Genomic DNA, 11,022 nt, shown 5'->3' with positions numbered 1-11,022 from the left:
CACTGCACTTAGGCGATTGCTCCTCCAACCCATTTTAAGCATCATTGAGGGCCTCTTTGGTTCACACATTTATTTTTCAAAATAGTTGTAAATGTTACAGTTCATCATCTAGGAAACATATTTACAGGGTCTGCGACAGTGAAATAAATAAGGTTGTATAGAATATAGCAGATAGAAATGGTAAATGGTCTACAATGTACAGCAGCTTTGGCTACCAAAAGTTCATTTTTCAAAAAGAAAAAATCTCAAACTATAGTTTAGTATTAATAAATAAAGCTATGTGAAAAAATAAATAAGGTACTCTTCTGTCCTACTAATTTAAACTACTTTTTTTTTTTTTTACACATAGAAGAACAAAGAATTGTGTAAGCTTTTACAGTCACCTCTTCATTTTAAAGCACATGGTCATGATTAAACAGATTATCTACTGTTACTAAAACACTTCAATATTAATTGTCCTCCGACCAATTTGGCATCAGAATGGTCTTTGTATTGAGAAATTGGCAATGGATTGAGAATTCTGATACAAAACCTTTTTCCTATGAAACCTCAGTTTGTTGTGTAATGCTTCTCAGATTCCATCCTTCCCCGTAATGATCAGATTGGTGCAGAGCCTCTAGCTGCAACAGCGTGTTCACTTGAGTGGTTTAAGTGGTGTGCTTAATATGCCTATCAAATCCCTGATTAGGGCCTTTATCCCTCCAAGAATCCTGCAGTGGGCTTTCTAAAAAACACTGGCTCCAAAGAAAAGTGCTTTTGTCTCTTTAACATGCTCTGATGTTGTAATGTGTACCATTATGTACAGTTACAAATAAGCTCCCCTTAAACTCTAATGTCCCCACATCATATAATTGCTGAAGGGAACCATCAGTGATGCTGTAAAACATAATCTGTTCATCTCAATAATGGGTGAATAAATTACTGTTTTTTGATTTCTTGATATGGGCTAACACAATTATTAAATGAAAACAAGATATCAACAAAGAAAATGCATTAAGGCTATAGAATTAAGGCTTTAAAAAGAATTATTACTAACCATCACTAACATTCGGTAAGAACAGTAGCTCCACAAACACAGAGAGAGAGAGAGCTGTGATTGAAGTTATGAACTGTGGTATGGTATCAAAGCCATTCCTCACAGGTCCAGATGAAGTGTCTGGCACCATTTTGCCTCCTCTGCAGTCAATAAAATGACATTCTTCCAGGATGAATATCACTCTGCTTTAACTCAACTGCGATTTTTGAGATGAAGTACAATTGATGGGCTTCAGCCCAGTTCAGATGAGGCCGAGTGGAAAGACGAGGATTATTGGCTACAGCATGGTGGACCAGTGTAGAGAGCGTATTCACACATTTTTTTCGTACAATTGTGGTTTGTTATTGGGGTTCTCTGAATGGAATGACTCGGGTCAACTGAATGTAGAAACAAGGCTGTTATATGGGAAGCGTGTCCTTCCTGAACTTGATGGGGGGAATGTTTAGATGGGCAATTTCAAAATGTTTCAATCTGGCCCCATGGAGACACCCATGATAAAAACATGAGGTGGCCTAGAACAACACTACAACTAGTACAAATACTGTAGAAATATACAAAAACTAAGATGGAAACCACACATTCTAAAGCAGGGGTTTGGATCTGGCGGTCTATATAAAGCCTGTTGACTTGATTTGGCTGCTGAACTCACTTTGATCCAACTGGATTATCAGTTCCTTTGGCCTCCCTGCTGATGATAATGATTACATCCATGAAGCACTGCTGCACTCGGAGGGGCAGGATCCTCTCTGTCCCCTTCAAACTACAGCCCAAACCCCTGTCCTAAAGCTTTTTATGCTCCTCTTACTGCCTCAAAGTTCCAGTTTCAAAAGAGGCAATAATAAGCAATAATATTACAATGTTCACAGTCAAAGTCTGATTCTGACAGAGGAGCCTCTCAGGCTGCCTCCTTCTCTGTTTTAAAGCAGAGGCCAGAGTGGCTGTGTCCTTTACATGTCCACCCGTCCATCCACCTCCCAGCGTCTCCCTCCAGCAAAAGGTCCGAACACAGAAGAATATGGACATATGATAAAAGAAACAGAAGTCACTTGCTTTGTCTCATGTAGAGCATCCTCGGTTTTACTGTCACACAGAGAAAAGGTTGGGAACATGATGATACCCGAGGTGTGCACAGTTACATAAATCACCTTGGATACAGCAGTAAGAGAGAGTGGGAGGTGCCGGACAGCTCTGATCGGCCGAGTCTGAGTGGTGTGGGGTTTTTTTGGTTTTTTTTAGCGCGACGTCCAGTCGTTGCCCATGTTCAACTTGGCCCTGGGAATGGTCATCTTGTCTGCACACGGGGAGCTCATCTCTGGAGAGAAGTGGATGATGCCACAGTCGTTCTTCACATTCTGAAATTTGTTCTCCTTGGAGGGCTCCATGTAGACCACTGAGTTCTTGTTTACATGTTTTTTTAGGATCACCGTCTAAGGAGGGGAAAAAAATTGGAAAACTACTCTTAGATTGAAGCCTGTTCATAATGCAAGTTTAGGCAGCACGTACTGATGAAAGCTTGCTAATTTATAAAAGCTTGCTCTCGTTAAATATTACTTCTGAAAATAGTCCCTGACAAATTCTCATTTTCTGACACTACAATCTCATTTCGTGGTAGAGTTGTAGATTTTACAACACACATGAACTTGTTCCAGTTGAAAGCACATAGCAAAGGAAAACTACATTAATCCTAATGTCATGACAGGTTTAGCACTGGTTGTAGCAGATGGTGGAAGATCAAGGAAAACTCCCCCTGACCCACGCAAACATTAACACTGCACTCACTGCTATCTGTATGATGGAGTCTGCATAATTTAGCACCTTTTTAATCCAGTTCTTCAACATAATAAGATGATTCATGTGATTTACAGATGGCCTCTCACCTTCTTTGGTGCACTGTAGCAGGACATCTGCACCCACTTCTTTTTCTTGTTGATGAGTAACGCCACGATGAGGAAGATGATAATCGCCAGGAGGAGACCTGCCAGGATCCAGGCAGCTGATTGGTAGATGAGGGCCATCTCCGTTTGGCTGGGGTAATTCTCACCCAAACCTGGTTCATCTGTGGGACACAGACAACCTTGATATTGGATATCCATCCCAACACAGAAAGTTTTTCCCATTATTGTATCCTGCCCATTTACCAAGTCTAAATTACAAACAGCTTAATTCTTTGCTTTAGCGGCAAATATCCAAGCTCAGTACTCAACGCTAAAAAATTGAAACTGGAGGTCTCAAGAGAGTTCACGTTTAGCCAATGTCCATTTATCATTGTTGTTTTAGTTAGTTTACATTGTACTCATTTATCAAGGAATTCCAAACACCCTCCATTAGTATAAACACCCACAGGGATTGGCAGGGAGAGTATGGCGATGATGCCAAAGAACTAGGATGGGGTTACTATGCAGTGTGTTAAAGGGAATAGGGAGGTGAGTAACGAAGACATTGACTGGGTATCTGTGCAGAGGGATGGCTGATTAGGTGGTGATTTAATAAGCAGGTACCTGTATCAGCAATGATGGGCGGAATGGTGACAGTGGTGAGCCACACTGCACTCTCCACTGTAGCAGTAACCGTTGTCTTGGGGGCATTGGTAGACACCATCACCGGCACGGACGTTGTAATTTCTGTTCAAACAGGATTAAGATCCATTACTAGTATGGCCAATATGGCCGGTGTGTTAACATGTCTAACTGTGAGTTAGTCTCTCAATTGATAAGCTGTGTTTATAGGAACTGTCCTCTTAACTTCCATGGTACCGCTTTGTAAAGGCATTACGTAAAAAGCTCTGTTTTCCACTTGGCAAATAGCAAAAACAAAAGGCCTGGTGAAACAGCTACATGTCAGGGTGAACAATGATAGCCTATGCTAAGGTTTTCCTCTATAGGAAAAGCTGACATGGAGCTTTGCCTTCCTGTGCCGCCACAGAGAGAGTGTTGCGGGCCGATTCAGCCGCAGACAGGAAACACGTGTGAATGTGCGGATGCTCAAGGAATGTTTTCTCTCTGAGTGGACCTTGTGTGCATGTCACATGGAATGTTGTTGCGAATGATCGTGTTTGCCTGTGTAGCGCCAGAGTGGCTGAGTCTAATGAACAAACACATACACACACACACACACACACGCGCGGTCTGGAAACTGGCATTTTCTCAGTTACTCCCTCTGTTTGACATGTAGCATTATGAATTAGAACTTTCCCAGCAACAGGCTGCGCCTTGTCTCAGTGGTACCACTTGTTATATAAAGAATGGTAGTTTTGCACAACTTTGACAGTTCTCTCAGTATGTGGAAGCATTACATTTTAGTATGCAATATAAACCACATTTAGTATGTATAGACTACAACTTTCATTTATTTTTAGTGCAATAAAATGACTCCAGTCTAAAGGCAACATTGGCACAAGGCAGCATTCTCGTTATTGAGACACACCAAAATACTCACCGAGACAGTGTGGGCAGCACTGGCCCTTGCGTAAGACGGGCACCCTGCAATTGGCAGCCGGACAGCGCTGAGAGAAACACTGAATGGTGCCGTTGTTGCAGGTGCAGCTGGTGCAGGCGTTCGCCTTCCAGGAGTCTCCAGCCAGCAGCACGTCTCCATCGCTGGTTATGCAGTACTCCTGCTGGCTGTTGTTCACTGGCAGCAAGGGGCTCAGTGTCTCCTCTGTGGTGGCACACAGGTATAAATAGGGTTAATCACGAAAACACACTAAGGTTAAGGTAAGACATGGGGCTGTGTTCCAGCCTCTTTTCTAACTTAATAGGACTTTGTAATGTAGGGTTAGAGCTACAGTTTAACTTGTAGCGTACTGCCGTTTCCAAAGGAAAAACCTTATTTAGTCGGAGTTTTATGCAACTACACGGAGAGGCCTGTTCTTACATGACTCCTGCATTCAGCCCTGCTGTATAACATCGCAATCCACAAAAGTTATTTGGCCTTTAGAGTTGCGTTCAAGATAAGATGCTTTACTGTATGTTAAACACAATCATAAATGACTCCATATGGCGATGTCAGTTCAGTCTCAGATCTTATCTCTCTCTCCCAAGAAACCCCCGCAGGCCTGAGATCTATGGCCTTCTCATGACCAAAGACTTACTTAGCATGTACACACTGTACTAGCCTACTGTATACCCATACATCATAGGGCCTGTCAGTGAGATGTGTCTTATTCCCACATTCCTTGTGACCAAGCCCATACATATATCAAAGGCTGGCCTCTGACAGTCTGCTTTTGTGAGGGGAGATGCAGTGATAAGGCAACGACGGCATTCTTAAGGAGCAGCTCTCAGGCACAGTCATGCATTGCTGATTTGTGGGCCTCATGCTTGGGAGTGCTTGGGATATGTTGTTTCTAAGTGTATGAGAGAGGCTGAGTGTTTGGGTGCAGTTGTAAATAAAATATGTGTGTGGTTTTGTGTTTGCCCTGACATTTTATGTCAGAGTGTATTCCCATAACCAGAGGAACAGCACACATTCAGAGAGATTAGTTACATTCTTGCCTTTCCAGCAGTAAGGGAGTTAGATGAACCTCCAGTGTGGGTCGCTGGATGAAAGCAGTCCACATGTGCTGCTGCCTGCCTGGAGGATCACTATGTAAACCCAACCGGTCTTGGCTGGTTTCTTTATGAGCCTGTGTGCCTGACATAAAACTGCCCGACAGAGTGCAACTTGGAAGACCTTCCAAACCCACATGCTGATAGCACATTCGAAACAGCTTTATACGTCTCTACCTATTTCCCCAACTTCTGACAACCCCTTCATTAGCTTAAAATGTTTTGATCTAAAATGACCCCTTCTTCACTATAGCCTGGCCTTTTTCCTGATACCTGGGCATACGTGGCAACAGGTGTCCTTGTTCCTGACTGGTGTCTGGCAGAGAGCTGGGGGACACACTTCAGTGTCGCAGAGGACACGTCCCTTCCTGCAGGTGCAGCGTGTGCACTCGTCCAGGTTCCAGGTCTCCCCCTCCACGTAAAATTCTCCCCCAGGTGCTCTGCACACCACCATGTCCATCCCTTCTGGCTGACCACTGCCTGATTCATCTGAAGGAAAAGGGGGGGGGGGAAAGGAGAGTCATGTGTGTGCTCTGCTATGACATTCAAATTCTGGTCTGCTTTCAGTGCCAAACAAACATTAATTCATTCAGCTCTTAACAATAACCGTTACACAATGAAAGGAAACAAAGATCTTGAGGGAGTAAACAGAGTCATAGGTTACTAGAATAAGGATGCACGGGAGTCCACTATCCATTAAAAAGAGGCCTCAGGCAGTGTAGGGTAGTGTAGTGTACAAGTTGTTTTGACACTAATTTATTTGAAAACATCTTTCTGTCCAGCAGAGTAGCAGACATCTGTAACGAGTTTGCTTGCTGTCCCCTGACTGCAAAGTGTGTGCGGCTTCTTAATGTTGTAGACATTCTTTCACTCCTAAATATTTGAACAGCCAACTGAGCCACTCCTCCATAAATATCCAGCATGAGTCGCAGGGTTGTGGATAAAAAAGTGTTGGTGTGGATCAGTGTGCCTTCCATTTTTAGAGAAACAGACAGAGACTGTGCGTTTGCGAGTTTAAGTGGCCGGCAAGTCTACGGCCTAAAAGCTCGCTAATGATCCCAAGCCTTTGGCTGAATGAGCTGTTAGGGGACTGTATACTGTGTAGTGCCAGATGTGTGTGCGCACGCAAGCATGTGACCTAACTGTAAGTAATTGAGTGACTCCTAAAGCATTATTTTAATTTAAACAAAAGAATATATTGAATGTTGATACTTGATTCACTATATTGTTAGAATTTTTGAGTAGTCAAACTGCAAAAAACAGTGAAACTGATCTTAAACCAATGGTAGAATGTATTTTTTTAAAGGATTATTCCACTTTATTAAAACTTGAGTCTTATTTTCTTAGTTTTGGACATCATTTTTATTTGTTATGATAACACCCTACTCACAAGATGTAAATGCGGAGATCTGGAAACACGGCAGGATTGCTTTCATGAAGTCATGAAAGTGAGTCCACCCATGATGTTGGCATAATCCCTTATTGTACTGGATGAATAGCTTGAGGAATAACTGTAGCACTCTCTTTCACTTACTCGTCCAAATAAGTATGACTGACCTGGGGCATTGTTTAAAACCTGTCTGATTGTCTTGTGTCTCTTGCCCCATCAGACTTCCTTTGAGCATTACCAATAGTAATGATGACCAAAGCAATGAAAATATGATCCAATTCCTAATAACCAGGAATTATCCTTTAATGCTGGATATGACATAAAGTCATGTTTGAATTGCAGAGACGTACCCTCACATGTAGGACAACACTGGTCAGGCCTGACAACTGGATGAGAACAGCTGGGTACAGGGCAGGAAATGAGCACACACATCTCCCGTCCAGAGTGGCAGTAGCAGTCACGACAGCCGTCATGCCAGCCATCACCTTCCTCATATCGGTGCCCATTGGAGGTGAGGCAATAGTTGGGCACTGGGGCCGGCACGGTGGTGCTCGGGACATGGGCACTTTCTGGAGACACAAACATAAAAGTGCAGACATTACTGGGGTGGCTAAGAACTTGTGGAATAGCTGTGCAAAAAATTCAAAAAGCAACAAAGCCTGCTACGGCAAGAACTCCTGTAAATTCAATATGGAAACTTCATTGTCCTTATTGTTTCATTAGAGGCTAAAGTGAGAGCTCAGTGGTTATGGTTCTACTCACCAGTCAGGAATATTTGATCTTCCTTTTATTTCCCAGTAATAATTTTATAATCCAGCCAAAAGTAAAACTTAATCATTTTTCTCACAATTTTTGTTAACTAACAAAAAACTAAAAGCTTTGAAAATGAGGGACACATTCACTTTATGAAGAGCCAAAGTTGCCAGTAACTGGGCCTCAGAATGTGTTAAACTCAGCATGACTTTTAAAGCTTGTAGGGATCCACTGGGATCTTGAACGAAGCCAAACAAAGTGAACTGTACGAAGCTGCGCGGATCATGCATATGTTTGGATGTCTCTTCTCACTTATTTAAGTTTTTCTAAAACACACACACAAAAAAACCATACTTCCAAAAAGGTTTCCTATCCCTAAATATTTTAACAGTCTACAGAGAGTCTGACCCAAGAGTTTCAAAATCAGGTAAACCGCGGTTTATTTGCAGTAGGTACTGGTCTATGTATTTCCCTCTGCGGGGATGAGGAACCAGCTGAACTGATAACCTCACCAAACAAGAAAACCTTAAGTATATTTGAACCTGAAATATTCATACAACAGCTAAACTGGCAAAATAAACACATCAAATAAAATGTGGCAGAGCATAAATATGGCATCTGCATACTTTATTTAAACTTATGGGTTTAGGGAATCTAATTAAAGCTGCACACACAGCCCCTGGATAAAGCTTAACGCCATCAAGAACCAAAACAAGCAGACATAAAAGTCTCCATCAAAGAGCAGCAAAAGGTCACAGGAAATCAAAGCTGTAGCTTAGTGGCAAAAATTCAACTCTGCCAACAGAGCTCTCCTATCTCCTTCCATCCGCTACCATTTAAACTGCCAAAATATATCTTGATAAGGTTTATCCTTTAGGGAGCATGTTAAGTAAATGTCAGGATAATCTATGAATGTGTGTTATGGTCTGGTGGTACAGGAAAGGTCAAGAGCTTGCAACAATAAGCAGGGCTCATTCTCTGGGGACCGTGAATACACACATGAAATTTAATGACAATCAAACCTTATGACCTTAGGTTGCAAAGAAAATCTAATGCAGTGTCCGAATACAAAAGGTTTATATTGTCTGTGTAACATGAATGAGTTCAGTAAATCTGACGAGTAAATTTCCATGGAATTTTGCAGAAAGTTGAAATTTTGTTCTTGTGAAGGCCTTAGATGAAAGTTATGGGGTCACCAGTACTGCATTTCAATATTGCAGTGGCCTATTGAAGGTAACACTTTCATGTACCAGAAATGCATGAAATACATCTTAAAGGCTGTACTACACTTAAGTAATTCAATTTAGCATCTGATGCCTAAAAGAGCTCAGTTACCTTTACACATGCAGATGGAGCAGCCCTTCCGGTTCTGTCGATAGCCGTCGATGCAGTGCTTGTCGCAGGTGAAGGGGGGACACTTGACACAGCGGCACATCTCACAGCCATGCTTGTTCCTCCTGCAGAGCAACAAGCGTTCAGCAGATGAAGCACACACACATTAAACTCATTTATCTAAAGAGAATGTTAGAAAGAAAACAATGCCACTCAAACAGAGTTTGAAATTGCTTCACATTGAGGATATCTCCAAAATGAAGATAGTTCTATGGAGCATCAATGGTGTTGTGATACAGAGACCCAGATGCTCAAGCCTGGTATAATCAACATCTGGACCTGCTTTCCCCTCTCTATATTAGCTGCCTTTGAAGAAAGCCAAATAAAAGGCCAACACATGAGATCCCTGTGGTTTGCACATCATACCAACCCAAAAGACTCCGAAAGAAGCAATCTAAAGCCCATTCAGATGCTTTCAATTCACCCTGTTGCCATCCTTATTGCTTCAAAAGCCTTTGGCAGACATATAAGAGCACGCAAGAGCAGGGGCCAGATTAGACCTAATGTAAGCATGTTGATTGAGGAGTACAGAAAAGCACACCCTATGATGGCCATGTATAAGATGATCACTGATTTGTAAAAATAAAGTGACAATTTTACTAAGCTGACCAGACAAGAAAGTTGAGTCCAGCTGTCAGAGCACAGCAGCGTTAAAGGGATATCCTCACATACAGAGGGGAGAGTAGTACAAAGGGCAGAAGCCTCAGAGGCTGGAAATAGACCAGTTGGATCCAATTATCTGCCTAATAAAACAAAGATGAGCTGCAGGTTGATAAACTGTCAAAACCCAGATGAAAGAATGACCTGTATCTATACTTCTCTCATTTTCGACTCCCCCTCTGTTCCTCCCTTTCTCATTCATCCTCTCCCAAACAAATAGCCTCCCTTTCTGTCTCACAGTCCAGGTAAGTGATGATACCTATTTTATGAAGCAGTGGCCTCATTTGGCCTGGCCAATTACTCTATAAATCTTCATCCTCCAGGACGATGTAAGTAAAAGATGCCCTTGAACCCATGAGCAGTGCTGGGTTCCATAAACTGGACAGAGCATGTCAGGCTCAGCAAACAGGGGACGCTATCTATGCTGAAACAGCAATAACAGCTTTTGAAACAACATTGTGAGGGGTTGGCCAGTGCCTCACTGTACAAATACAGAGACAGTGAGTGCTGCGACCTTAGAGCAAGGCTTTGTTTAAAGATGGTGTGTGGAATGCCAAGCAGCACTTTAGGCTCCAGGGGGATAGAGGGGCTTGGGGAGGCACTGGGGGCCCCGGCCCTGGGACTGCTGGCTCGGCACAATTTCCAGTGCACCGCAACCGTGATGGCCAGAAGAATGCCATTCATGACCCATGTGGTCACAGTGATGATTTTGAGCTATGAAGGATGGAAAACACACTAATGTCCCATAAAAACACAACTTCAGTCATAAGAACCACCCTGAGAATGTCCGTCATCTAGACTGTTAACACATGAGAGGAGTGTTCAACAATTGGTTGAAAATTATTTACAAGCTTTACGTTCATCCTGCTTTGGAGGCCTGCGCCTTCAGTTTTGAATAGGTACATTACAGTACTCATGGGATGTCATCAATACAACCAGTATAAACACAATGATTCTTTGTGCCTTTTGTTTCTTTGCTGTGGCTACATGCAGGGGTCCTGTGTGAGAAGACAGATCTGCATTTTAAGGCTGGCAAGCTCTCAGAGGATTTCAGACTTCTGAAGCTAGACTTAAACAGCTGCTTATGAAGGATAAAGCCAGGACTTCCTGCTCCTCTTTTCCCTGCAGGATCCCCCTCATCCTCCTCTCCTCTCCTCTCCTCTGGCATCCTATGCAAACACATCAGGCCCATCTTGAGCTGTGGCTCCAGTGAGCATGGTTGAGATACCAGAAGAATCTCAACT

At 42.7% G+C, this 11,022-nt stretch overlaps 1 protein-coding gene across 3 annotated transcripts in view; it reads right to left on the bottom strand.

Annotated features, from left to right (window-relative positions):
* Positions 1-68: 68 nt before the first annotated feature.
* The window catches only part of crim1 (cysteine rich transmembrane BMP regulator 1 (chordin-like)), a 32,290-nt gene continuing 21,336 nt past the window's right edge, over positions 69-11,022 (bottom strand). For all 3 annotated transcript variants that reach the window (XM_040137181.1, XM_040137183.1, XM_040137182.1), the window contains 7 exons: positions 9,062-9,183; positions 7,324-7,542; positions 5,857-6,072; positions 4,472-4,693; positions 3,535-3,657; positions 2,914-3,092; positions 69-2,463 (listed from right to left, as the gene is read on the bottom strand). In XM_040137181.1, coding sequence (XP_039993115.1) covers positions 2,269-2,463; positions 2,914-3,092; positions 3,535-3,657; positions 4,472-4,693; positions 5,857-6,072; positions 7,324-7,542; positions 9,062-9,183 — 1,276 coding nt within the window. In that variant the 3' untranslated portion in view covers positions 69-2,268. The remainder of the gene's footprint in view (positions 2,464-2,913; positions 3,093-3,534; positions 3,658-4,471; positions 4,694-5,856; positions 6,073-7,323; positions 7,543-9,061; positions 9,184-11,022) is intronic.

Source organism: Xiphias gladius, chromosome 10 (assembly GCF_016859285.1).
Source record: "Xiphias gladius isolate SHS-SW01 ecotype Sanya breed wild chromosome 10, ASM1685928v1, whole genome shotgun sequence".
Taxonomy (NCBI): domain Eukaryota; kingdom Metazoa; phylum Chordata; class Actinopteri; order Istiophoriformes; family Xiphiidae; genus Xiphias; species Xiphias gladius.
Note: the sequence above shows the minus strand (reverse complement) of the source record. Positions and strands in the feature narration are given on the sequence as shown.